We start from the raw sequence: 27801 nt of genomic DNA, 5'->3' as shown, positions 1-27801 counted from the left end.
CAAATCTCACCAACAGAGTGAATTTCACTCATTCTTTCCCACAGCTCCAAACTGGATTTTAAAGCAAATATAAAGTACAGAAGAAGAGAAGAAACGTTAACTCATAAATTGAGCAAAAGCATAAATACGGGGCACCTGGGTGGCTCAGTGGGTTAAAGCCTGTGCCTTTGGCTCAGGTCATGATCCCAGGGGCCTGGGATGGAGCTCCGCATCAGGCTCTCTGCTCATCGGGAAGCCTGCCTCCCCCTCCCCCTTCTCTCTGCCTGCCGCTCTACTTGTGATCTCTGTCTGTCAAATAAATAAATAAATAAATCTTAAAAAAAAAAAAAAAAGCATACATACATGTTACAACCCCAACTAGAGTATCTGTGATATACCCAAATACCCAAGTTCTTTCTTTGCTGATCTCTGCCTTTTCTAAAGTCTTTTATCTCTTCCACTCTCTTCCCCTTCCTCTCAACCTCCTAACTTCACAAACTGCTGGTATGATTACAAGGGCAAATGCCAAGATCAGAAGGCACGAGTTCCATCTTTCTTTTCCACATCTAAGAAGAGAAAATAAAAAGTACTTTCTTAATATCTCCCCCTCCAGTGTATAGAAAGCCAACCAAAGGTATAACATGTTTTTCTAATCTCATTTAATTTTCTTCTAAAAATGTTAATTGGGGGAGGGGTAAGGAGACTGAGTACAAATACGCAAGTGTAAATACTTCATCTGTTTTATTAGCTCATACTGTGAAATTTTAAAATAATCTATAATTTTTACTTTATCAAAGACCAGTGAGATACAAGCTCTAAGAACAGTTACCTCTTGCCATAATGAAGAAAATGTGATTCAAAGAGTTTCAGCCATAAAAAATACAGGGTTGGATTACTGTGAGGTTAATAAATGGCAAAGGTGAGCCTATGCAACTAGCTGGCTTGGGGTCTCTGAGCAACGCAAATCCCTCTGGATCTGGGCTGCAGTTTGGCACCACCTGGTGGCAACTGCCCACCTTAATGTCAATATCCATGGGGTCATTCTGCATCCAGGGCCTGGCTGAGGCTTCCAGGACAGCAGCCCCAGTTCCAGAAATTTCCTGGTTAGGTGGTATCCATTTTGATGTACATATGGAGTCAGAACAATACTGGAGAGAAGGAAATCTGCTTTCAGTTTCCCTGCTTCCAGTAATGATTCTGTCTGCTGTTTCTCAATTGACCTGCATCAAGCATCCTACAGAAAAAGGGCTAATTTGTCTAAATCTGTATTACTATGCATTTTAAAGGATTTTTTTTTTAAAGAACAAAAGCTAAAAAATCAGGAAATTCTCAAGTTGATTATAATATCAAAGTTTATGTGGCTATGTGGATTGTTTGGAAGTAATTATGCATGTTATCATAGAAATAATCCCATGAATTTTAAGATTATTAAGTCAGTCAATAAAAGCCTATAAAAGCCCTAACAGAATCGGGTCACAGGACTAAAAGTACTTACTTGTAAAACAGAAATAATAACCCTTATGCCACAGGTCTATCTTATGTCCAAAACTTTCTCTTCAGATTTAGAACCTTATACAATTTTTCTGCTTGCCTATTATACAGAAACTTCAAATAAAGCTAATTTTATCATGGTTTCTTATTAAAGCCTGTTTTTCTCTAATGTTTTAAAAATGGCATCACCATCCACATTAGCTACCCAATCCAAAAACCTGAGGACAATATCTTCTCATTCCCTAACCCAGTCTAGTCACTGAATTCTCCTGCTGGTTCCACCTCCTACACTGGTTTCCAATCTGGCCCATTACTCTCCATCTCTATTGCTACTAACCCAATTTTATCATCACTTCTCATTCTGATAACAGAAACAACCTCAAAGAATAGTCTCTATGTCTCTAGCCATATGCTCCACTTCTCTAATCTCTCCACACTGCAGTCGCTCTCTCTCTAAAAAAAGGAGAGAGCATGCAAGGCATGACTGTGTGTGTAGGGCAGGGGCAGAGGAACAGTAGAGAGAGAATCTCAAGCAGGCACCACACCAAGCATGGAGTCTGATGCAGAGCTCGATCATGACCTAAGCCAAGATCAAGAATCAGATGTTTAATTAACTGAGCCACCCAGGCACCCCTAGCAGTCTCTTTTTTTATATAAAATCAAATCATATAACATTAAAATCTTTCAGTTGTTTCCCACTGGTCTTACCTAGACAATGGTCCAAATGTATGATCTGTGCCTCTGTTTCCCTTTTTAATCTGTAGAACTCTCTGCCTCTCAGTCTACACTCTAGCCATACTGTATTATTTTCAGTTTGTTCAAAAAGTTTCATATTGTCAGATTAATCTCCAGCTTTTATCCATGCTGGACATTCATTCCCCTAATTCCCTTCCCTCCCCTAACTCAGTCTTACTCTTAGTCATCACGCAGGTCTCAGCATGGGTATTTCTTCTGTCAAGAACTCTTCCCTGGTTCTATATGGTCTCATCCTGTGTTTCCTGTCATCTTCTCTATTATCATCATACTTATAATTACTGTTTCTTTATTATCTTTACTACGTCTATTAGACAACCAACTTTGTGAAGACAGAGGTCACTGCTATATCTATGGCATGTATCTAGCATATGGTGGATCACAATAAATCTTTACTCAGTAAGTGGATATGCTGGGGTGCCTGGGTGGCTCAGTGGGTTAAGCCTCTGCCTTCAGCTCAGGTCATGATCCCAGAGTCCTGGGATCGAGCCCCACATCGGGCTCTTTGCTCAACAGGGAGTCTGCTTTCCCCACCCCTACCTGCCTCTCTGCCTATTTGTGATCTCTGTCTGTCAAATAATACAAAAAAAAAAAATCATTAAAAAAAATAAGTGGATTTGCGGCTTGGAGAGCTCAAATGTAAACTTTTCAAACATCAACCTTAGTATATATAGTAGGCTTATTCCTCTTCTTTTGGTCTGCATTTTGAACCTTAAGAGCAAGTTTCGAAATGAGTACAGGGTCCTAAATTCTTACCTAATACAGGTTGGAGCTAACCAAAATTTTGAAAGATGGAAGAATTTGTCATTCTTTAATCTCTCTTTATGCATATCTCTCTAATCTCCTAATGTCCCTGCTGTCCTAAGCATGAATTCATAAAAATGGTGTACTTCAGTTATGACAGTGAAGTACAAAATGTGATAGCATATGAATCTTAAAATCATAAGGCTATAGGAAGAATCACATAAAGCCACAAAAGAATATATGCAGCATGATCCCATTTATGTGACACGTGTAATATGAAAAACTAAACTACATTTCTCAGAGTTATGTATTTACTGGTAATTTAGATAATAAAAGTATAAGGAAAAGCAAGAAAGTTATTAGCATAAAAATCAGAATAGTAGTTCTCTTTATGAAAGGAAGAAGTTAAGCAGGAAGCTCTCGAGGACATTTCTGTGGTGCTGACACTGACTTCTTAATTTGGATGGTGGTTAAACAGGTATTTAATTTGTAATCATTTATAAATATACAATTAAATATATACTTTTCTCTCTTCCTTAATTGACAGGAGAAAATAAATATACAAATGAATGGAAAGATATTCCATGATCATGGATTAGAAAGACTGGTGATGTATCCATACTACCCAAAGCAATCCAGAGAGTCAATGCAATCCTTATAAAAATTCCAACAGCATTTTTCACAGAACTAGAACAAAAAATCCTAAATTTGTATGGAGCCACAAAAGTCCCTGAATAACCAAAGAAATCTTGAGAAAGAGGAACAGGGCTAAAGGCCTGATTTCAAATATTACAAAGCTAAAGTAATTAGAACAGTATCGGCACTGGCATAAAAATAAACACAGATAAATGGAACAGAATGGAAAGCCCAAAAATAAAGGAATCTTTTCAGTAAATGGTGTTGAGAAAACTGGACAGCCATTTTTGCTTTTGTTGCCTATGCTTTTGGTGTCAGATTAAAAAAATGATTGCGAAGACTGATGTTGAGGACCTTACTGCTGATGTTTTCTTCTAGAAGTTTTATGGTTTTAGATCTTACATTCAAGTCTTTATTTTGAGTTAATTTTTAGGTACAGTGTAAGTGGTCTAATTTCATTTTTTTCCATGTGGTTGTCCAGTTATTTAACTTCTCAAAAGTTATTTCATCATTATCATAAAAATCTCTCAATCTGTTTTATTAAAATAACAATTTAACAGTGATTTTTTTAAAAAGATTTTATTTATTTATTTATTTGACACAGAGAGAGAGATCAGAAGTAGGCAGAGAGGCAGGCGGGCGGGGGGTGGGGGAAGCATGCTTTGCACTGAGCAGAGAGCCCGGTGCGGGGCTCGATCCCAGGACCCTGAGATCATGATCCGAGCCGAAGGCAGTGACTTAACCCACTGAGCCACCCAGGCGCCCCTAACAGTAATTTAAAAAAAGTGATCTTTGTTGGTTTTCTACCCAAAGGATAATTCTGCACATGTAGTTATTACATATTTTCCTCAGTAGAGACCAACTACATTAGTAGAGATTCCCCACCCCTAAAACTGAGGGGCGGAACTCTCAGACTTTTTGCTATTGTACTTCTAATAGAATAACATGTTACAGTGATAATTATAGAATTAAGTCTGATTTAAAGTCTTGCTTGATGACAAACTTCAAAATTTTATATACTCAAATCTGTGCTGACAAACTATAATTTCAAAATAATAAATTTCAAAATAATTTTCCCCCTAAAATAAACTTTCAAAAGTCATATGAAGCATGATAGTATATAAAAATAGATGCTATCGAAATAAGCAGTATTTATTTGCCCCTAATACTACCAGTCACCAACTAAGGAAACCTAATATATACTAATCTTTTTTTTTAAATAGATTTTATTTATTTATTTGACACAGAGAGAGAGATCACAAGTAGGCAGAGAAGCAGGCAGAGAGAGAAGGGGAAGCAGGTGCCCTGCTGAGCAGAGAGCCCGATGCTGGGCTAGATCCCAGGACCTTGAGACCATGACCTGAACCGAAGGCAGAGGCTTAATCCACTGAGCCACCCAGGCACCCCAATATGTACTAATCTAAAAGTGATTAAAATGAATAAAATTGATCATTTTCATGATTATCTAATATAACACCTGTCAGGGACAGCAGATAAATGAGGTATATGTAATACTTCATATTATTATTCTAGTTTTAAAAAAATTTCTTGGAGAAATCATTTATATGTTTTGGGAAGAACTACTGATATATCTTACTTCCTTTTTTTTCTTTTTTTTTATAAAGATTTTATTTATTTATTTGATAGACAGAGATCACAAGTAGGCAGAGAGGCAGGCAGGCAGAGAGAGAGAGAGGAGGAAGCAGGCTCCCTGCTGAACCCGATGCAGGGCTCGATCCCAGGACCCTGGGATCATGACCTGAGCCGCAGAGGCTTTTAACCCACTGAGCCACCCAGGCGCCCCTCATCTCTGTTTTCAATCTGAACTGCCATAAAGGCAAAAAGAAAAGTTACCAGGGTAATAAAGAGATAACGGGAATACCAGAGTGAAAAGGCTTAACTTAAGGTCTGATGAACCTTGTTCTGAGCTAGTTACCAAAGATCTTAGAACTTTAATGTTTCATTATATTTTAATTTAGATTTGACAAATTTTCTTTAATGAATTAAAGAAGAGAGTGTCATAGAAGTACTTTAATTTCAATAAAATACACTTTCAAACAAAGAGAAATAAATTTCCTACTTTTACCTACAAGTTTCCTTTTTTTTAAAATACCTGTTTTCCCGTTCATACATTTCCCGAGAGGCACTTCGAAGTTGATCAATTTCTTGATTAGTTTTCAACCTGATTTGTTCCAATTCATTATGTAGCTTATTTTCATATTCTGTTTTATAATGATCTCTGCAAGGAGTCAAAAGTAATATCCATGAATTTTGCTTTTGTTTGCCCTTCATGTAAGATTTATTATCTTATGTTGAATATTCAATATATTCAATGTTATTTGAAAAACATAGCTGTTAGATATATTGCCCAAAAGGCTTAATTAAGGCTTAATTACTATATAAAATGTTAATTAATGTTGAATAACCATGAATTTTCAAAAATATTTTACTAGTCTTTAATGCATATGACCAGAGACTTGAAAACTGATGCATATGGAATGCCCACCATTTAAAAATAATGTGGTGTGTTATATGTTGAGATACAAATAAAATTAAAAACAAAAGAAAAATGACTCTAATAGACTCCTTATAAAATCTTTCCTTCTAAGCACAATGACCATAACCACTGCAATCTCTTAGCAAAGTCACAAAATATTAGCAGGAGCACAAACTGATGAAAAATGCCATAGCCTAGGGAAAAAGTTACGAATGTGTGAAGGGTTAAAGGATAACATTTTAAATTTTAGTTTCTGACGTGCTGATAAAAATGAGTATCTCAAGGATTATAAGGGGTATTGGTATAAAAGAACTCTAATAGCTTAAGCACCTAGTCGAAGAGAGAAGACAGGACTGAAATGCAGGAGTCTCATTTCAGAGCTTGTATGCAGCGCCGTCTCCTCATTCTTCTCTTAATGTTTTACACAGTCAGGCAAAGGTCAGCTTAGCTAGGCTCCACAATCAGGTTTTTTCAAAAAGATACTTCTATAGAGATACTTATGTGCTTTCTTTCAAAATATATTTGTATAGAGACCTTAGTTGTAGGGAATTAAAAAGATTATGTCATAAGAAAACACAGTAGTTATAGCATTTATATTCTGACCTAAAAGAAATAGGCTTTTCATTATTGGGAAAAAAAACCCACTATGTCTTAAGAAAAAAATCAACTAGGATAAGAATATAGTACAAGGAAATAAAATAAATTATTACCTCAATACAGTCCTATTAAAAAAAAATACAGTCCTATTTACCTTTAAAAAAAACCCTGTTTTTCCCTCAAAGAAGCTGGTGTTAATTTATACCTAATTTATATCTTATATCTTTATGTGAAAAATAACATAAATCTTGCCTGGATGTTACATATTTTTCATACATCTCTTCTCTAGCCTTTTTGGCTTCTTCAAGTTGAACCTGAAGTCTTTCAAGGCGACCTTCTTCATGGGCACAGCGAACACTAAGCTCCATGTTTTGGCGATTGAGATAGTCTTTATCTTTTTGCAGCAAAGTAACAGTCTGCTGTAAGGTGGTTACCTACATAGGTACAGAGACAGACAGTGTCCAAAGCAACTTCCTCTGACTCTTCAAGGTTTACTGTATTATTTTCTTTCACTTGGGCTCTTACTTATCACATAAAATGCGCTCATTCTTATTTTGCAATTTTCCATCCAAACCCCTACTCAAGTCCCTTTTTTTGTTAACTACATCAAAAAGGAAAACTGTTCCTCCCAAAATTTTGCCCTGGACTATGTCCACAATCATTGTAGATAAAAAACATGAGACTCCATAAGCTTACCTCTTTTGATAATTCACTTCTTTCTTTAGCTTGAGTTATGTGAGAGGCTTCAAGTATTTCATGTTTTCTCCGTAACTCAATTACTTCCTGTTCAAGTGCATCACGCTCACTATAAAATTCAAATATATTGTTTATTTTTACTAAAATAAAATTCAAATACATATATATTTTATATCCCATTTTATTTTTTTATATCCAATTTTACAATGAACATTTAAAATGCACTGACTATGTTTCAGGAAACTTAACAGAGATAACCAGCAGTGGGGCTTTAGTGTCATTCTACGAACAATAAAGTATCTGCTTTTCAAATTTAGGAGACTCTCTGTTCAAGACTGTTCAGCTACATAAATATAGATTTATTATCTTTAAAAAATAAGTATGTAAACTACATTGGCCAGTAAAATACTTAATAAAACCTTCCAAGGTACACTCTGGTATCTTTTCACTAATCATCATCCATCTTATCTTGAAGCCAAAACTTTTAAAGAATTTATATATGGCTCTAGGCTTTCAGTTAGCGTCAAAAAGCCCTTAACTCATCACTCAGATTGCACAGCAGATACACAAGGAGGCATTCTTGTGACTATTTCATTCACAAATTGTTTATGATTACCCAGAGATTCTAGTTTCCATTTGCAGATAAGCTCTTAAACCCAAAACAGGGAAACTAAGAATTGGAACAAACCTACAACAGGTATCTTAAAAAGTGATCAGAGAAATAGACTTACTAACTAAATTTATCCTGTCCAGTCAGAATCAGTTTCTTTTTCTTGGTACTTTATGTCATCTACCTACCTGATGTTTCCATGCTGATGGCTGTTAAGAATTGTTTATCTTTTAGTTAGATTTTCAGTAACTGGTTTAGAAAAATGTTTTTCTTCTGGTTAACAAAGTTATGTTTATTGAAGAAACATGAGCAAAGCACAAATTATAAAATAACAATCACCTATAAACCCTCTAACTAAAGATGACTGACAGTAACAATATTTTGGTACATATTATTTTATGTGTTTTGTGTGTTTATATGTAAATGTTTGTATTCTCAAATGGTAATAATCATGCAACTTTTACTATGATTTTTCTTATGTAAAAAGAAATCCATATAAATCACGATATAGCAAAACATTCATGATCTTGTTATCCACAGTTGACAAGAGTTAACATTGGTCTATATGTACATTAAAGTTTTATTTTGCTTTTCAAAAAGATAAGAAACTACAGGTAAACTTAAAGTTGCCAATATTTTCCTTACTGTTCCTGTATCATCCTCTAGGTATAACAATGAATTTAGTGTTTCCATATTGCTTTTTAAAATATTTTATTCACCAAGTCTTTACATTTTGTCATATTTACTTTAATATTTAGTAAATAATACAGTGTCTTATTTGTTCCTTCCCTCTCTGTTGTTCATATAGGTGAATGAATATATACACACACACACATACACACACACGTGCAGTTTTTCTCCTTAATTATTTAAGAGATATATACAGACATTAAGTCCCTTTATCCCTAAATAGTTCGGTGTGAATTTTCTAAGATTAAAGGTATTCTCTTACATAATCACAGTACTATTAGCCCTAATACAGTATCTAACATATAATTCATTTTCCAATTTTGTCAATTGTTCCAGTTGTCATTTTTCCCGCCTGGTTTAGGATCCAATGTATTATCATGCATTGCATTTCGATATCATGTATCTTTAGCCTTCTTTAACTCAGAGCGCTTCCTCAGTCCACTCTGTAAAAGATATAGAAAGGCTATTTGTGGGGCGGCGGGGGGAGGGGGAGTCTCTTTGTAGAGTACTGGCCAACTCTTTTATGGAATGTCACTCAATTTTCATTTGTCTGATGTCTTCTTGTAATTGGATTGAGGTTAAACATTCGGGGCAGAGATATCAAGTGATAATGTGTCCTTAGTACGTCCCATAAAGTAGTATATAGTCTCAGTACACAAAAAGGCACATAATGTCACTATCTCCCATGACTGGTGAAAATAACCCTGGTCACCTGGTTATGCTGATATCTCCAAAAATTCAAATACAAAAGTACCTTTTTGCCCTCCACAATTAGAAAGTAATCTATGGGAAACATACTTTGAGACTATATAAGTATGTTGTTCCCTAATATCCTTTTATCCAATGGTTTTAGCTTCCATCGATAATTATGAATCAAATAATATTAAAAGGTTATAAAAGGGTAACTGTATTATGCATATATATTTATTGGTTGGCATTCTTCCGTAAAAATCCTCTTTATTATTAGCATGCATTCAGAGTTCTCATTCTAGTCAACAGATTATAACTCGTTATTATTAATATTCATTTTGATAATCAAATTGTACCATATTTGGACAGTTGGAATCCCCTTCAACCAGCTACTATGGCACTGAATTAGAATTAGAGGTAACAGTATGATCTTACCCAGAGTGTGTTAAGCCATCATTCCTATTCTCTCTCCATTATCTCTCTTTACTGAAAGGGCCTAGAAACGATGACCAATGTTATCAATTACCAGCATCCAAATATTAATTTCTAAATAGTATTCCCCACTAAAAGGGAGCAGGACTCATTAGAGAAGGGGCTAAGCAATGAAAATAGAAAATAAACCTGAGAAAATTATGTAAGCAGAAATTAATGAACTGCTTAAAAAAAAGATGGACACATCTTTCTAAAATAAAAAAAAATTTTAAAGTTGGACACACTTTTTAAAGTATAACATGTCTGACTTATTCATATAGATACAATTCAGATCTAATTTAATGATTTTAACTGCCACAATGAATTACTCTGTAGAAATAAATTCTAACTGATTTCCCATTCCGCTGTTGAAAAGCATCTGAAATCTTTCTAATAATGGTATGATTAACGTCCACATACCTGTTTCCTTTTCGCACATTTATAAGACTTTATTAGGGATGTAAAAGTGATTCCCCCCCAACCATTTATCTTATATGTTAGTAACCAGAACATTTCTTAAAACTATTCTATTGAGTGAGCCAAAGGTTCGGTCTGAGCCCTCTTGCTTATTTGTTTTTCTGTTCTGTATCTAGCACATAAAGTTGTTTATCATGTTTTTGATTAGGGCTATGTTTTTCATTCCAAGGTTTTTATTATAGAAAATAAAACATATATATAAATAGAGATGATATACTGAACCCTTTGTTCTCATCACCCAGCTTTAATAACTACCAACTCATGACTCATCTTGGTTCATTTATCCTTCATTCATGGCCATGCTGGTTATTCTAATGATTAGGCTTTTTAGTTTTCTCTTTTCAAGTTTTAGCTATTATTGCTACAGATTTATAGTGGTAGAGAGGACATCAAAACACCAATTCAAAACATTATCTTACTATCCCAGTCTACTATTGAAATGATTCTTTTGAAATCTAGCTTTATTTAAGAGCCACGGATTTCAAGCTCCAATAATTACCATAGTTTGACATTAATACATGCAAAATAACATACACTGCATGTCAGTCATGCTGGAGTAGGAGTACCAATCTGCTTCTTGAAATTTACTTATGTTGTTATATAATTTTGAAAATGCCCATTCATTTAATATATATTCATTAAGTGACTACTATATTTCAAGAATTATTTCAGGTGCAGGTAGAGACAGCAGTGAACAATTAGTACAATGTCCTATCTATAAATACTTTCATAAACATTCCTTTATTTGATTTTTGTTTGTTTGTTTTTATAGAACATTTATTGGTATCAGCGCCCTCTCATGGCTGACAAAATTTTGGCTCAGGATAGTAAGAGCTGTAGAGTTAAGCAGTGCCTTGACAAACAAGAGAGAAGTAATGTACAAACAAGAGAAAAGTATATTCCAGTAAAAGGAAAATTCTTTGCAATAGCTACTTAGTAGCCATGGGAAACCTTCTCAGAAAGTTTTTTTTTTTTTTTTAAGATTTTATTTATTTATTTGACAGACAGAGATCACAAGTAGGCAGAGAGGTAGGCAGAGAGAGAAGAGGAAGCAGGTTCCCTGCTGAGCAGAGAGCCCGATGTGGGGCTTGATCCCAACACCCTGGGATCATGACCTGAGCCAAAGGCAGAGGCTTTAACCCACTGAGCCACCCAGGCGCCCCTGTGTGTGCACTCTTTGTCAGAAAGGAATAGCTAAAAAATACTTGAGATAAAATAAGTATTTAAATTGATTCCATAAAACAAAAATAATCACCAAGTGTGATGTAAAAAATATTTACACTCATGGGACTTTACTGGGTCTCTATCTTCTAAGATACTACATTTTAAAATACAGCAGCAACTTCCAAATAAAATAAAAACCTATATAAAAATACAATCTAAACCCAACAAACTGCCAAAGCCACATGCTTTTTGTGCAATGCAGATTAAGGTATATGTCAAGAGAATGAAAAGACAAGCCATACACTGGGAGAAAGTATTTGCTAAAGACATATCTGATAAGGACTGTTACCCAAAATATACAAAGAATCTTATAACTCAACAATAAGAAAACAAATAACCCAATTAAAAATGGACCAAAGACTTAACAGACCCTGACCAAAGAAGATATACAAATTGAAAATAAACACATAAAAGATGTTCCACATCATGTCATCAGAAAAATGCAAATTAAAAAAAAGAATGAGATATCCCCACACACCTATCAGAATGGCCAAAATCCAGAGTGCCAAATACTGGCAAAGACATGGAACAAAAGGAATTCTCAATCATTGTCGGTGGAAATACAAAATGGTATAGCCACTTTGGGACAGAAAGTTTGGTGGCTTCCTACAAAACTAAAAATACTCTTACCATAAACAATCGTGCTCCTTCGTATTTACCCAAAGGAGTTAAAAACTTATGTCCAACAAAAATCTGCACATGGATGTTTTCAGCAGCCTTACACAGAATTACCAAAACTTGAAAGCAACCAAGATGTCCTTCATCAGGTGAATGGATACATGAATGGTGGTACACCAAGACAATGAAATAGTATTCAGCAACAGAAAGAAATGAGCTATCAAGCCATGAAAAGACATAAAGAAAGCTTAAATGTACATCGCTAAGTCAAAGACACCAATCTTAAAAAGGTCCCATACTGTGTGATTCCAACTATATGACATTCTGGAAAAGTTAAAACTACAGACACAGAAAAAGAATAAGACACAAAGTGAAATGAATGATGTCAACAGTAAGAATTCAGAGGACTTTGATGCATGTGAACAAGGAGAACTACAGCAGCCATCTTCACAGCTTACCTTTTGACTCTATCATAGTTTTCTTGACGGTAATCCCCTTGCTGAACTAACTGTTTTGTGTCTGCTAATTCTAAAGCCAAACGTTGACATCTAATTTGAAGGTTGGAGTAATTTCTTCGATCTTCCTCATAAGTCTAAAATCAAAACAATAATAAACATTTCAAGGTAAACAAAGTTGAACAAATTTTTTATTGTGTTCTTCTGTTATGCTGTGAATATCCTTGTAATTAAAAAACAAACAAAACAAAACTTCAACTCTTTTGGGTAGTAATTTTCCCTAATCCAAGAGAGATGATCTTAAACTGACAGTAGTTTGTAAGTTCATTTGTTTAAAACTTGAGCTCTGTTTTTCATAGAAAAAATAGGGCAACTATGCTTTGGTTACTAGAATTGACACATAAAATGACTATCAATGTTAAACAGCTTTTTTGTTTGAGAAACTATTAGATGCTAAAGACACAGAGATGAACAAAACACAGCCCCTGTTCTTGAGGAATTCACAACTTAGAGATGAAGGGCCATCTGAATATCAAATATCCACAGTGAAAAAATAGTTACTGAAGAGATTAATCATGCAGTTTCAGTTATGGTATTCAGCATAAATAAATGAATAAATAAATAAAGGAATTTTGTGGCACTTGGAACATATTTCTCCACTGATCTTCTTTCTACTCATCAGACCAACAGAAAGGAATTACAGAGATAATGGGCGGGGGTGTGTGTGTGTGTGTGTGTGTAGAAGGGAAAACGGTCAAAAACCACAACCTAGCTTGGCTTACCACAAACCTCATTTCTCACCATTTCTCATATTCACATACACCCTGCAACCCTAAACAAGATCTAAAGTTCTTGAACATACCATACTTCCTCTATATTGTTCTCACTGCCTAAATAGCTGTGTATTATCGGAATATTTGCTTACCATCAGATTAGTTTTCTATATACCTCACGAGAGTCTAAACATATTAAGGACAGGGACTTTGTCTTATTCACCACTGGATCTCTATCACTTTGCGGAGTACTTGGTATACATAGGAAGAATCAAATAAATGCTTTTGCATAAATTAAGGAGTCAGTAAATATGGAAATAGGAAAAACAGGACACGGGGACAGAATTCCTCTTATTTTTGCCTTTTGAACTCATCAGATTTTGCAAGCAACTGTCAACTTCACCCTCAGAACCTGTCATGTTAAATACATCTTGTTCCAAGTCGTTCATTCTTTAGTAACAGACCAGGTAAGTGTGGCCACACTCATTCCACAGATACTGACTGAATTATTTCTAAGTGACTGGCCCTGGATTAGAAACTATAGATACAAAGATGAGTAAGATACTGATTTTGTCCTTTTTATTTTTTATTTTTGTTTATTTATTTATTTATTTATTTATTTAAAAAACTATTTTACTTATTTATTTGTTAGAGAGAGAGAGAGAGAGAGAGAGCAAGCACAGGCAGGCAGAGTGGCAGCAGAGGCAGAGGGGGAAACAGGCTCCCTGCCGAGCAAGGAGCCTGATGCGGGACTCCATCCCAGGACACTGGGATCATGACCTGACCGAAGGCAGCTGCTTAACTGAGCCACCCAGGCATCCTGATTTTGTCCTTTTTAAACTATTAAACATAACTTTGAAATGTTAGCTCCCAAATTTCTATCCAAGGGTTGTTTGAGAAATGCAATTATGGAAAAACTATACATATTACACACACACACACACACACACACGCACATACGGTGTGTCTTGTTTTGGTATAATGTTATGCTCTCCTACTGAGAAGTTCCTCCTAAGAATGCAATGTTACTATGGTATTTATTATAGGATCATAACAGGATACTCTAGCATCTCCCTAAAGGATCATCATATATATCATTTCAGGCCTAAGTCCCAGAAGACCCTTTCGCTCCCCTAAAAAATGCTTTACCCTTCTAAATACTACTAATCACGGAACAGATTTGGAACAATGTACAGTGTTATAGTTAGGAAGGCAAGCTCCAGAATTCAATGGTGTAGAATTAAATTGTCTGCAGTAAGACTTTGGGCAGGTTTACCTCTCAGTATTCAGTACTCATCTACCTCACAGTGTTGACTGTATCAAGTAATATCTGTAAAGTGCATATAAAAAATGCCTAAGACATTGTAAATAATCATTAACTGTAAATTAGTGTCATAATACTTCTTCTTTACTTTGGCTTCTTGAGAGATTAGAGGCAAATTGATAGATCAACTTTAATAACTGCATAAAGACCAAGACAGAATCCTGAGGAATATAAATATTTAAAGGGTGGCCACAGGACAAAGTGCATAAGGCACCGGAGGGAGCACTCACAGAAACAAGGGTAAGCAGGGGGTGTGTCAGAAACAACTGCTGAAGAGAGTGCCCTGGGCAGACTAAGTAGTCCGTGGTATTGAGTACTATTGAGAAAAAAACCTAGTAAACAAATGCATTAAGTATTCAGGGATAGGGACAGAAAAGACTGCCACAGACCGAAGCAAATATATCTGAATACTCGTCTAAGCATGTTCTTGTTTTGTGCTGTTTTTTATGCATTCTCTCCCTTAATACTTACTCTTATGACTGGGTATAAATGTTACCCACATTTTTACAGAGGAGGAAACTGAGGCTTAGAGACAGATGGCAGAAGTTTCAAAGCTCATCAACATTAGCGTAAGGACTCTGATCAAACTTTTGTCAAACATCAAACCTGCAGGCAACCCTCTCTTTAGTTAAAATGTAAGAGTGAGAAAGGACAGTAGCTAGAAAAGAAAATAGGGATAAATGAAGGTTTTAAAATACAGGACAAGCTTGAAAATGTTCAAATGTTGGTGGGGAAGAAAGACTAGCAAAAGAGGGATGGACACCGGAGAAAACAGGCATATTCTGGCAGGGAAAGCCCTATAAAGGCCAAAGGGAACAGGATCCAGAGCTCGAATGTGGACATTAGTCTTGGGTCACCAGACACGTTCATTGTGGCAGGCTTTTCTCCAGCTGATAGGGTTATACTAAAAACTTAAATTTGATGTCCTTAGATAGCTCTGATGAATTTGTTACAATCCACAGAATTACTCCTTACCCTACTGCTTCATATGTTTATATATTATCCACTTGATTTCTAAAGGCATGTGTTTTTTCCATTCCTTGAAAGCAAGACTCCTTCTGCTATGAACAGTAAGAACAAATAAACAAAACAGAGTGAGTACAGATGTAAATAAGTTTGTATGTTTCGTGGCAGGAATTGTGGGGTTCTCATTTGAGGTTTCCAATATCTCTGTGAAATGAAATACCAACTCATGAGTGGTGAATGTCTAAAATAACTGTGTAAAAAATGAGAGGACCAGAAAAAATAGAATTACAGCATAACTGTGTGGGCCCATTTGAGGTTGGTTAACAATAAACTTGTACAGTTGTTACTGCCTATGTGATTTTTTTTTTTAATCTAGTAGTGCTTAGAAAATGCCGAGTTAAGATTTTGTCCTGTGGGTTTGATAAAAAGACAGTTGGGAAGAATTAAGAGAATCTTGGCAAGAGAAATGTTTAAGACTGATACCATGATGAAGATGCAAAAATATAAATTTAGGAAGGGATTGATAAAGAAATTATATGAATTGGAAATTCTGTTGAGGCAAAAAAATAAATTTAGGAAGGGATTGATAAATTATATGAATCCGAAGCAGAGGATTAAGAAACACAAAATAGAGGAAGTAGTATGTTCAGTGATCAACCTGAACTGATAACTGCAGAAGTAATGAGTTCTGGGTGACAAGGAACAGAATGTGGGCTATGAGAGTGAGTGCTAAAGTGGAAAAGAGTTAATCACTAAAGATGAGAAAATTAATAAAATGTCAAGGCCAAGGTTATGGATAAATCACAGAAGTAACCCAGGCAGAAGCAACGTTTTCACTAAAAAAGGAAGAATCTCCTTAATGGTTTGCAAATGAGGAAAGTTATGAGGTGTGGTGCTCAGATAACATGGTGGCCAAAGAAGCAGGGGTTTTTGTGAGTGGAAATGCTAAGATCTAAAATCTGAAGCTCTAGAGAACATCAGCAACTGGCCCTGAAATATACGGAGCAAAGACTCCTGGTCCAGAGAGCAATTCCATGGGTGCAATAAAAAACTTTGTTTAAATATAAATACCATATGACCAAGAATAAGCAGAAGTTCAGGATAGAAATGTATATATTCTACCAACATTTTCCTTAGGACTTTTCAATTGAAAAATTTCCCCTTAACCAAAATTAATAGTTTATATTTTGAAACAATATACTTCCCTTATGATTAACAACTAAAATAGGTTGAGGTATAGTACTGGAAAACAGGAAAAGTAGCATCTTCCTTCAAAATGACTGAAACCTCATGACTGTGTAGAACTACTGGGTTAAGGCTGAAGAGAATAGAAAAGATTATCCCTATATTTGTATTATCCCTATACATCCTTCTGTTTTGAACTCAAAATCAACTTATCTGGGAAGACTCAAGGTCGAAATCTGAATTTGGCATTTGTCTTATAATTTGCCATAGCACCTGGTTCTTTCTGTCAGAAAACATATCATACATGTGCTTTGAGCAACCATTACTTGCCTCCTACACCACAAGAAAAAAACTTAAGAAGGTTTTCTATAACCCTAGGTCCTAGCTAGTACCCTGCCTATTATATAAAGGTTTGCAGTTAATGCCTGTGGAAAAGGAGGAGCAAAACAGGATATTAAATGGACTAAAACAAAAGTAGTAAACATAATCTTTTCAAACATAAAGACAGGGACACACACAAAATTTCCAGTCACCAGCCCTAACAGAAAATTTCTACATTAACAGTAAACAGGTCCACAGCAAGTCTCAATATTCTTTTATAATAAAGAAAAAAATTACATAGGGAAAACAAGTCATTGAGAAGATTTCAACTATTCGCCAACTTTCTACATATCTAGAATGGACATGACTGACTGTCAGTGTTACTGGTATCTTTTCCATCTCCTAAATTATTCACATCAGGGAATAACAGAAGGCTATCTCCAGTCTGAAAAAAGTAAATCTGTTATTGTAATTTCATATTTTCTTGTCTTGCCTATAACCCTCATCTTTCCCCATACCCACTTGAGGCCCAGAGCTCCTTGAAGATTTGATTTATCTCTGTATACCCAGTAACCCTTACCCAGTGGTTGCACTGGAAACGTCTGCAAAAGGAACTACTGTTGAAATATAAATCGACCATGCAGCACTAGCATTTAAACTATAACTAGCTCCAGGTATAGAAAAAGTGACTTTAAAAATTAAGTATTTTATACATTATCAGTTTTCCAACTGAAATTAAAGATTACTATCATAAATCTGTAAATAAAACATATCATCTGAAACAGTGATATTTGTGTAACATACATACATAATTTTCTCAAAGATTTTGAGAAAGACAGCATGAAAGCGGTTTATTCTTCTTGTTTTGGGTGATGGGTGTGTTCACTTCGTGAAAATTCAGTTAAGACATCTTTATGTATGTTACACACTTATAAAAAATGAAACAAGAGGTTTCAACCAGGAAAATGCTAACTGGGCAGAAGTTCTGCAGGGATGCTTATAATAGGAACAGAAAGTGGGAGATGTGATAATCACATCAAAATGGAAGGACAGCAGGATGAAAGTGGGTAGCGAAGAGACACTTTTTTACTCTATATTTCTCTACAGTTTGACTGTTCGACTTAAGAAACTGGAAATTTCATATTACACACTGTTTTGGCAAAGTTATCAACTATTAGAACTTTCACATTTATAGTTGTCCTTTTTCCTTTAAGCTCCTTGTTTCCAAACATAGCAGTCTAAATGTTTTAGATTTATAGAATTTCAGAGACGAAAGATATCCTGGAGATAATCGACTATGATCTTCTTATTTTTAAGATAAGAACCTTAAAGCCTAGAGGGTTTCAGTGATGTGTCCAGGATTCCAGGGCTAGCAGAGATAGAACCAGAATCTAGGTTCTCGAATTCATACATAGTTCATGCTTTTCTTAATTTCAAGTTCCTCTTTTTTGAAGAATCAATTCGGTGGAAATTATAAAACCATTGTTGGAAGTTAGTAATATTATTTACTCCTCAAATCCAGCGTGTTAAAAGCATATTAATTACAAATTTTATGGGTTTAAGTATGCCACAAGCATAAATCACAGTTAATTTTGGACTCCTTTCCTTTAAAACAATTACTAAAGTTATTCCTTAAATACATCATAAGAAAAACAATTTGAGAAAATAACATCAAATCTAAGTGTTTCCTACAAAAAGTTAAAAAGTATTCAAAGATGCAATTAAATAGGCACATTTTAAACAGTCAGCAGCTGTGTAAACCAAAAGGCAATTACTTTAGGTATAATGAATTTCTAAGCATCATTTAAATCTTTCGTCTCTCACACCATGTAAACTGAGAAGAGAGTGGTAACCTATGTGTCAAAATAAATCTTTAATAAATGAGGCGATCTCCTGCCTGTGGGGAGATAGAGCAGCTAAGGAAATTGGAAAGGTGATATAGTGACATTTACCTAAGGTCAATGGTTCAAATCAGAAGCCGTTTATATTGGATAGCAGTTCAGTGAATGATAAGAAATGGCATGGTTAGCTATTCTGGGAAAGTGAGAATTCACTCCTCAGAATTCTCACAAGTTTCACCTTATCTATAATCTAGTGCAAGCAACTAAATCCAGAAAAGAATAAGAAACCTAAGGAACCTTTAATTGCTACACACTGACCTTTAAGTAATAAGAGAGTCTGTTTTGCTGCCAAAGGCCAATCTTCATCGTTAAGATCCTTAAGAAATATTATTTAAGGGGCGCCTGGTGGCTCAGTCAGTTGAGCGTCTGCCTTCAGCTCAGGTCACGATCTCAGGGTCCTGGGATAGAGCTCCCCATCAGGCTCCTTGCTCAGTAGGGGGTCTGCTTCTCCCTCTCCCTCTGCCCCTCCCTACCTCATGTTCTCTCTTACTAGTTCTGCTCTCGCTCTCAAATAAATACAAAATCTTTAAAAAAAAGAAATATTAATTTTTTAAAAATTTCTTTTAAAGACTTAATAAAACTGAAGTATTATAAGTCTACTATTAGTTAAAAAGAAACAAGGAAATTTATATTTTTTGCATTACATGATAATTTTCAAAAATACCTATTCTAGTTAGTTAATGTGAATTCAAACATAAAAATTTAACCTTTTCTAAAAGGAAAAACTAAAAAATTTAGAGGAATGAAAAAAAAATTTAGAGTTATGAAGAACTTTTCATTAAGTTTGGTCGACATTAGAGAACCCAGAAATGGGCCCTCAACTATATGGTCAACTAATCTTTGACAAAGCCGGGAAGAATATCCAAAGGAAAAGAGTCTCTTCAACAAATGGTGTTGGGAAAAGTGGAGAGCCACATGCAGAAGAATGAAACTGGACCACTTTCTAATACCATACATAAAATATATATTCAAAATGGATCAAAGACTTAAATGTGAGACAGGAATCCAACAAAATCCTAGAAGAGAACACAGGCAGCAACCTCTTTGTCCTTGGCCAAAGCAATTTCTTACTAGACACATCTCCAGAGGCAAAGAACACAAAAGCAAAAACAAACTATTGGGACTTCATCAAGATAAAAACCTTCTGCACAGCAAAGGAAACAATCAACAAAACTAAAAAGCACCCAAAGGAATGGCAGAAGATATCTGCAAATGACATCAGATAAAGGGCTAGTATCCAAAATCTATAAAGAACTTATCAAACTCAATATCCAAAAAAGAATAAATCTAGTCAAGAAATGGGCAGAAGACGTGAACAGACACTTCCCCAACGAAGACATACAAAGGGCCAACAGACACATGAAAAAATGCTCAACATCACTTATTATCAGGAAAATACAAATCAAAATCACAGTAAGATACCATCTCATACCAGTCAGGATGGCTAAAATTAACAAGTTAGGAATCAACAGATGTTGGTGAGGTAGAGAATGCAGAACCCTCCTACATTGCCGGTGGGAGTTGCAAGCTGGTGCAGCCACTCTGGAAAACATGAAGTTTCCACAAGAAGTTAAAAACAGAACCACCCTATGACCCAGCAATGGCACTACTAGATACTTATCCAAAAGATACAAAAGAGTGATTTGAAGGGGCACATGCACACCAATGTTTATAGGAGCAATATCCATGATAGTCAAAATACAGAAAGAGCCCAGATGTTCACTGACAGATGGATAAAGAAGATGTGGTATATGTATACAATAGGTTGCTCAGCCAACAAAAAGAATGAAATCTGGCCATTTGCAATGATATGAATGGAACTAGAGTGTATTATGCTAAGCGAAATAAGTCAGAGGAATACAAATAACATACGATTTCACTCATGTGTGGAACCTAAGAAATAAAGCATGAACACAGAGAGGAAAGGAAGGAAAAATGAAATAAGATAAAAACAGAGAGAGAGAGAGAAAGGCATACCATAAGAAACTCTTAACTATAGGAAACAAACTGAGAATGGCTGGAGGGGAGATGGTTGGGGGTATGGGGTAACTGGGTGATGGGCATTAAAGCTGGGCACCTGATGTAGTGAGCACTGGCTGTTATAAGCAGTTGATGAATAACTGAATTCTGCCCCTGAAACTAATAATGTACCATATGCTAACTAACTTGAATTTAAATAAAATCTAAAAAAAAAAGTATGGAAGACATCAGACTGGGATAAAGACATATTGGTTCAAATCTGTCTCTGCTCTGAACTTTTAAAGCAATTCAGCTTCTCTGAATCTTAACTGTTGCCTCTGCAAAGTGAGTACACTAACTCATTCAATGGCTCATTTATTTTTATGTGCCTACTACTGTAGTACACCTTATATTACTATTATTGATAACTAGTTCATGGATCTAGCAGAACCCTCCACCGCTGAATAATATGTTGTGGTGGGAAGCAATTTTTGTAGCTTACATTTTATTTAGAAAACTACTGAAATAAATTTGAAATATTGGTCTTTCTATAGGTATTGACCCAAATACAACTGAACATAAACAAGTTTAAATCCTAACATTTTCAATGAGACCAGATTGCTAAATTATCTTTAAAATCTCACTTACTATTCAAAGAATTTAAGTTTATCAATGTAAGAAAATATGGCTTCCCATGCCCTTCAGGTGATATAGATATGCTTTAAAAGTATGAACAAATGTGGATAAGAAGGATAAAAGATTAAAATAGATTCACCCAATTTATAGTCCTGTTCAAATAACTGTTTCAGCTCTTGAAGAAACAAGGATGTATGGTGAACAACAAGTGACTTATTAATGGCAAAAGAATGTCATTTTTTTTCTAACTGGTAAATTATTCTAATTTGATAGTATTTAAAATGTTTTTATGCTTTAAACACACATAAGCACAATTTTATATAAATAAAAAATATACAGGTATATGTCTGCATATAAATATATACTGGAATTATCATACACAGATTTAAGAGCAGGATTTTTATAATTTTTGATCTCTTTCCACCCTCTTTGAAACAGCCATGTAACTCATATTAAGTGATACCTATCTTTACTCTTCTCCATATACTTCTCCATATGGAATTGATATACTATAGTACATACACAAATGGTAGAAGGGGTTGTTGGTCATTCTTTTTCCTGATTAAAAAAAAAAAAAAAAAGGACTCAGGGTACCTGGGTGGCTCAGTTGATTAAGCAACTGACTTTTGGTTTCTGCTCAGATTGTGATTTCAGGGATGAGACTAAGCCCCATGTCAGAACCTGCACTCAGCTCAGAGTCAGCTTAGATTCTCTACCTCTCCCCCATTGGCCCCTCCTCCACCACATGCATGGGCATGCACGCACACACATGCACACACACACACTCTCTCTCTCTCAAAATAAAAAAAGTCATATTAAATATTCTTTCTTGTATTGTTTTACTCACTTAGCAATTTATCTTGTGGAAATCCTAAATTAACTGATATTATCCAATTCATCCTATAAATGCCTCCAAAATATTCCATGGTGTAGCTTGTACCATGGTGTAGCTTGTACCATGGTTTATGCAACCATTTCCCTGCCTTTGTACCGATGGGCATTTACTTTGTTTCCAGTCCACCCTTTCCCCTTTCAGAGCCTGTTGCCAGAAACTGCTGCTGTAAACCTTCTACGAATAACCAGATGTGCTAGGATTTTACTCTACTGGCTTAGAGTCTCAGTAGTGAAGTTGCTGTATTGAAGGATGCATACATTCCATTTTAAATGATGTTGCTAGATTTCTTTCTTTTTAAAGATTTTGTTTATTTTTGAGAGAGAGAGAGAGAGCATGAGAGGGGAGGAGTAGAGGGAGAGGGGGACAGGCAAGCAGACTCCCTGCAGAGTGCAGACCTTGATTTGGCCCAATCCCAGGACCCTGAGATCATGATCTGAGCCCAACCAAGTGAGACGCTTAACTGACTGAGCCACCCAGGTGCTGCACTGGATTTCTTTCCAAAAGGCCACAGTTCATTTTTCCATCAGCAATAAGTATCTTTTTCTTTAGAAAATCATTCATTATTAGATCTTTTCTATTTTTGTCAACCTGAGTTCTCACTGTTGCTCTGTATTTCCCAAATGCTAGTTAGTTAGAGCATCTGGCTATTTGGATTTATATTTTTTGTGAAATGCCTATTTATATAGTCTTTGCCCATGTTTCCTTGAGGTTGTCTTTTTCCTGTTAATTTATAAGAGATTCAAACAGTGCTAGTATTAACTTCTGATCATCTGTTCTCCAATTTTTTCCCCCTAAATGCATTCTTTATATATTAAACTTTGCCTGTGGTTTTTTTTTTTTTTTTTTTTGTCTTTTTCTTTCCCTGTCTTGGCTGAGATTACCCAACCTCTAGGACAGCACTGTCCTATTCAATAGAACTCCTCTGCAATGATGAAAATTTTCTATATCTCTATTGTCCAATATGGTAGTCACTAACCACCTATAACTATTAAGAGTGAGGAACTAAATTTTAATTAACTTAAACTGAAATAGCCACATGTGACTGTGACTACTAAACTGGACAAGTCACTTCTAGAGTTTAGCTACTCCCAGTTCAGTCTATAAACTGGCACAGGCCAAAGAGCACTAGTGACACCTGGGAATGTGCTGTGAACAGTCTTAGGCCTTATACCAAACTACTGTGTCATTTCATTTTAACAAGGTCCCCATGTGATTTGTATTCACATTAAAGTTTGAGAAGGACTGTTAATAATCATTTAAATTAGTAAATTTTTTTGTGCCATGGACTCCACTGGCAATCTAGTGATGCCTATGAACCATTTCTGAAACTAATATTTCTAAAAGCAAAAATTTAATATACAGAATTATGAAAAAAACAAATTATACTGAAATAAAACTATCAAAATATTTTAAAGAGCGATACATGTCCTTCTTTATGAATGCACTAAAGATAAACTCAGCAAGGGGCCAGTAACTACAGTGACCTTGGAAGTAGTGATGGGCACAATTCTAATGTTGACAAGGCAGTCATAGGTAGTGGCAGTCCTACTGTGGTGTTTCCTTACATCTGTTATTGAAGAAAGTGTTAAATATTATTTAGAAGTGAAAGTAATTTTTTTCCCATACCACCTAGAGATATCTTGACCCTAAGAATCTGTGTTATTGTTCAAATAATGGCCTAGATTTTCCTCTAAAAATTTTAATCCAATAGAATTAGTATTTGTGTATGGTATAAAATGTGAGGACAAACTTTTTTTTTTTTTTTTTTAAAAAAACAGAATAATATCCAATTGTGCTAGGACCCTTACAGTAAATAACTATTCTTTTTCACCTGAACTGAACTACCACTATTGTGGTACATAATTAGATCTGGTTTTACATTCTGTTCCATTGATGTTTGTTTCTATGCCAGTATCACATTAGTTGATTTATTAATTTTGAAGTATACAATGGGATCTTGGTTGGACCAGTACCTCAACTTTCCCCACCTCATATCTTTTCTTTATCCCCACATTTTTCTTGGCAATTCTGAGACATTTATTTTTTCAACTTTATTTATCCAATCACAATCCTTGTATACAACTTCTCCTCTTCACCAAAAAATAAAAAACAAAAAAGAAAATTATGGGGAATATAAAATAACTGTATTTGATTAATATATTAATATAGAGAAAATCACTAGTTTTCTTTCTTGTCTCCCTCCTAAAATATGGTGTTTCCAAGTTCAACACTAAGATTTTAGAGTTTTCTTCACAGAAGTCCATTACCTTCCTTATGAATGAAATATTTTTATCCCAAAGTCCATCTACAGCAGATAGTGAGCAGTTATTTCTCTCAGCCTAGAGAAATGCTACTCATTATGTATTTATCTTGTATTCAGGCACAATATCAAATTATTGCATTAATTTTAGCTGCTTTTCAAAATTAGCATAGAAAAAATTTAAAAATCTTTCAAATTTTTATATGGACAGTTTTTTTCTCAGTGTATCTGCTAAGACCCTCCAAGACCATGCTGGGTAAAAATGAGTGACCCAGTCCGTGTCTGGTTACTTATTTTAACAGAAAAAGGTTTTATTTTTTTCCCATTTAGGATAATTTTGGTTAATATTATACTTGTATATATTTAAATGTCTTTAATAGGAAGAGTTGCCAAATATTATTTTATCATCTTTTATCATCTACTGATACAAACATACAGTTTCTCTCCTTTAACTTGCTGATATAACAGATTATTTTCTCTATTCTAGAATATGCTTTAATCATAACGTATTCTTTTGCTACAATGCTACAATTCATTTTTGAACATTTTGGTTAGAATTTTTGCATATGTAGTAATAAGTAAAACTGACCCATAGAATTTCTTTTGCTTTGGTTTTGCACTATCTTTTTCACAGCTTTCCATCTTTTTCAATAGTTTGGTGCAGTTTAATTAACTGTAATCAGCTCTCCTTGTGGAAATCAGCTATGAACTCATCTGGGTAATCCGTCTGTGAACCTAATAACTTCATCAGTAGTACATCTTTATTCACTTTATAATACCCCTATGGTTATTACTCTATTCAGGTTCTTCACTTCTCTAAAATTTACTCATCTACACTTTGTCAGGACATTTCATTTTTCTTTCAGTTTTCAAGCTTGTTACCACAGAGCTATATTTCCTTAAGATCTAATTATTCCATACTCATTTTTATTGTTTCTTTTCCTGCTTTCTTAAAATAATTACTACATGTCTTGATTTTTTAGTAAAGCCATTTTTAAGACCATACATTTTCCTCTGGCACAGCTTTAAATGTCTCAAGGATTTTGGTATAAAATATTCTTATGTTCATTGCTTTCTTGTTTATTTTTGTCTCTCTTTGATCTAAAAGATGTATTTCTTAATTTCTCAGTAAGTTTATTTCCCTCAACTTTAAATTATCTCTAGATCTACTAAATTATAACAAAAAAGTAACTATAAAATCTGTACTTAAAAATTTATTATGGAGCATCTGGTTGGCTCAGTTGGTGAAGTAATCAGAGTCTTGATTTCTGCTTAAGTTATGATCTCAGCGTCATGAGATCAAGCCCACATCAGGCTTTGCGTGGAGTATGGAGCCTACCTAAGAGTCTCTCTCTCCCTCTCCCTCTACCCATCCTACGTAACTTGCATGCCACCCACAAAAATAAATAAGTAAATAAATAAATAAAATAAATTACTATTTTACTAAGTGGTCAAGTTTATACATGATTGTTTTGGAAACTTCCCACTGACATGTAAAAATATTCTCTGGTTAAAGAACGTTAAACTTTGTATATGGAAACTAAATCAAAATTATTTACTGAGTTAATTCTTCCAGTCTTTACTTTCTTTATCTATTAAATCCATCCAGTTCTGAAGGAATTAGATTATAAACTTCCCCAGGATCATTATAATTTCATTAAGTTCTTCTTGTTTTTCTAAAATTTTTTTCTTTACAACTACCATTGTTTGATGTGCAAAAGTTGGTGACTGTATCTGGAAATAAGCTAAGGTAAGGTCTCTCATGCGTGATATGATGATACACCATCTTGGCCACTGGGTTCAAAATTGTATTTCAAATACATGAAGCTCAAATACTAGAATCTTAGGATGCTTATTAAAACTGAGTTTCTTAGTTCTGTCTTGGACCAAAATAACCTATGGAAGTATCCATAAATCTAAATTTTAAGAAGTGCTTATATACTTTAAATTTAATATAAAGAGACAAAATTGTTGTTTACTAATGAATTTGTGAGATATTCTAGGATAATTATAACTGATAAATATCATCATAAACATGTACTTTTAAGAGGAACTTAAAACTCACCAGTTAAGTAGGATAAAAAAGAAATTTCAGAAAATAATTAACATCCCTGAGTAAAAACCTGAGTAACAAATATGTGTCATACCTCATTTTCGTACAGCTAAAATCAACCGAATTACTCACACATGAATACCTAAAATGAGCCTCAAGGTAATCTTGCAGAATTTTTCTCAACAAAAGTAACTAAGTTTCTAAACAAGGAAGTTATCTTAAACAAAACACTCTTCTTGCTTCCTAGTTACCAAAGTTCTCATAAGAAAAAAATATTTCACCATTTCCTCATGAAACTTTATAGCTTCATTAAGGGCAAACTCACTAATGCCCTCATAGTACTGTTAACATTTTTTTCTTTTGAAATTAAAGAAACATATTGAAATAATTCTATAATAGCAAAACAGCTCACACAGTTTAGCTATATACATTAGACCAAAATTCTGACCTGCTATGAAGAGATTTCATAAATAGAATGTAAAAGTACAGTACATATGAAAACACTAAGTACTGTACACAAGTTTATACATATAATACAGCTGAAAATATGCTAAAATTAGACTAATTATTTATAATTATAAACAAACTCTAAACTTGGAGAAGATAAGGCCTATTTTCTAATGTTAGTATCTCAATATTGTTTATAAATTTAATTGCAGATGTGAAAAAAAATTATGAAAAAAGGTCTCAGAAATCCACTTCCTGGCATATCAGGAAGAGTGACTTCTTTTTTAAAGATAGAAAATCTCTTTCTACTAAATTTCTAAAGTAGTTTTCACATCATATCTGCCTGAATAGATTATATAAACAAAAACAGAGTTAACTGCATATTTATGGGGCTTTAACATCTCTGAATATTTTTGTTAGGTATAATTATGAAATCAGTGTAATAATTGAGAT

General features: G+C 34.6%; 1 protein-coding gene across 1 annotated transcript in view; it reads right to left on the bottom strand.

Moving 5' to 3' along the window:
- The window catches only part of PIBF1 (progesterone immunomodulatory binding factor 1), a 196853-nt gene that overhangs the window by 143854 nt on the left and 25198 nt on the right, over positions 1–27801 (bottom strand). The window contains exons 6-9 of the mRNA XM_059377554.1: positions 12632–12765; positions 7394–7502; positions 6950–7131; positions 5717–5842 (exon numbers count right to left, since the gene is read on the bottom strand). Of these exons, the coding sequence (XP_059233537.1) occupies positions 5717–5842; positions 6950–7131; positions 7394–7502; positions 12632–12765 (551 nt within the window). The remainder of the gene's footprint in view (positions 1–5716; positions 5843–6949; positions 7132–7393; positions 7503–12631; positions 12766–27801) is intronic.

This window comes from Mustela nigripes, chromosome 15, assembly GCF_022355385.1.
Source record: "Mustela nigripes isolate SB6536 chromosome 15, MUSNIG.SB6536, whole genome shotgun sequence".
NCBI lineage: Eukaryota > Metazoa > Chordata > Mammalia > Carnivora > Mustelidae > Mustela > Mustela nigripes.
The sequence above is the reverse complement of the archived record's forward strand: the minus strand, read 5'-3'. Positions and strand labels throughout refer to the sequence as shown.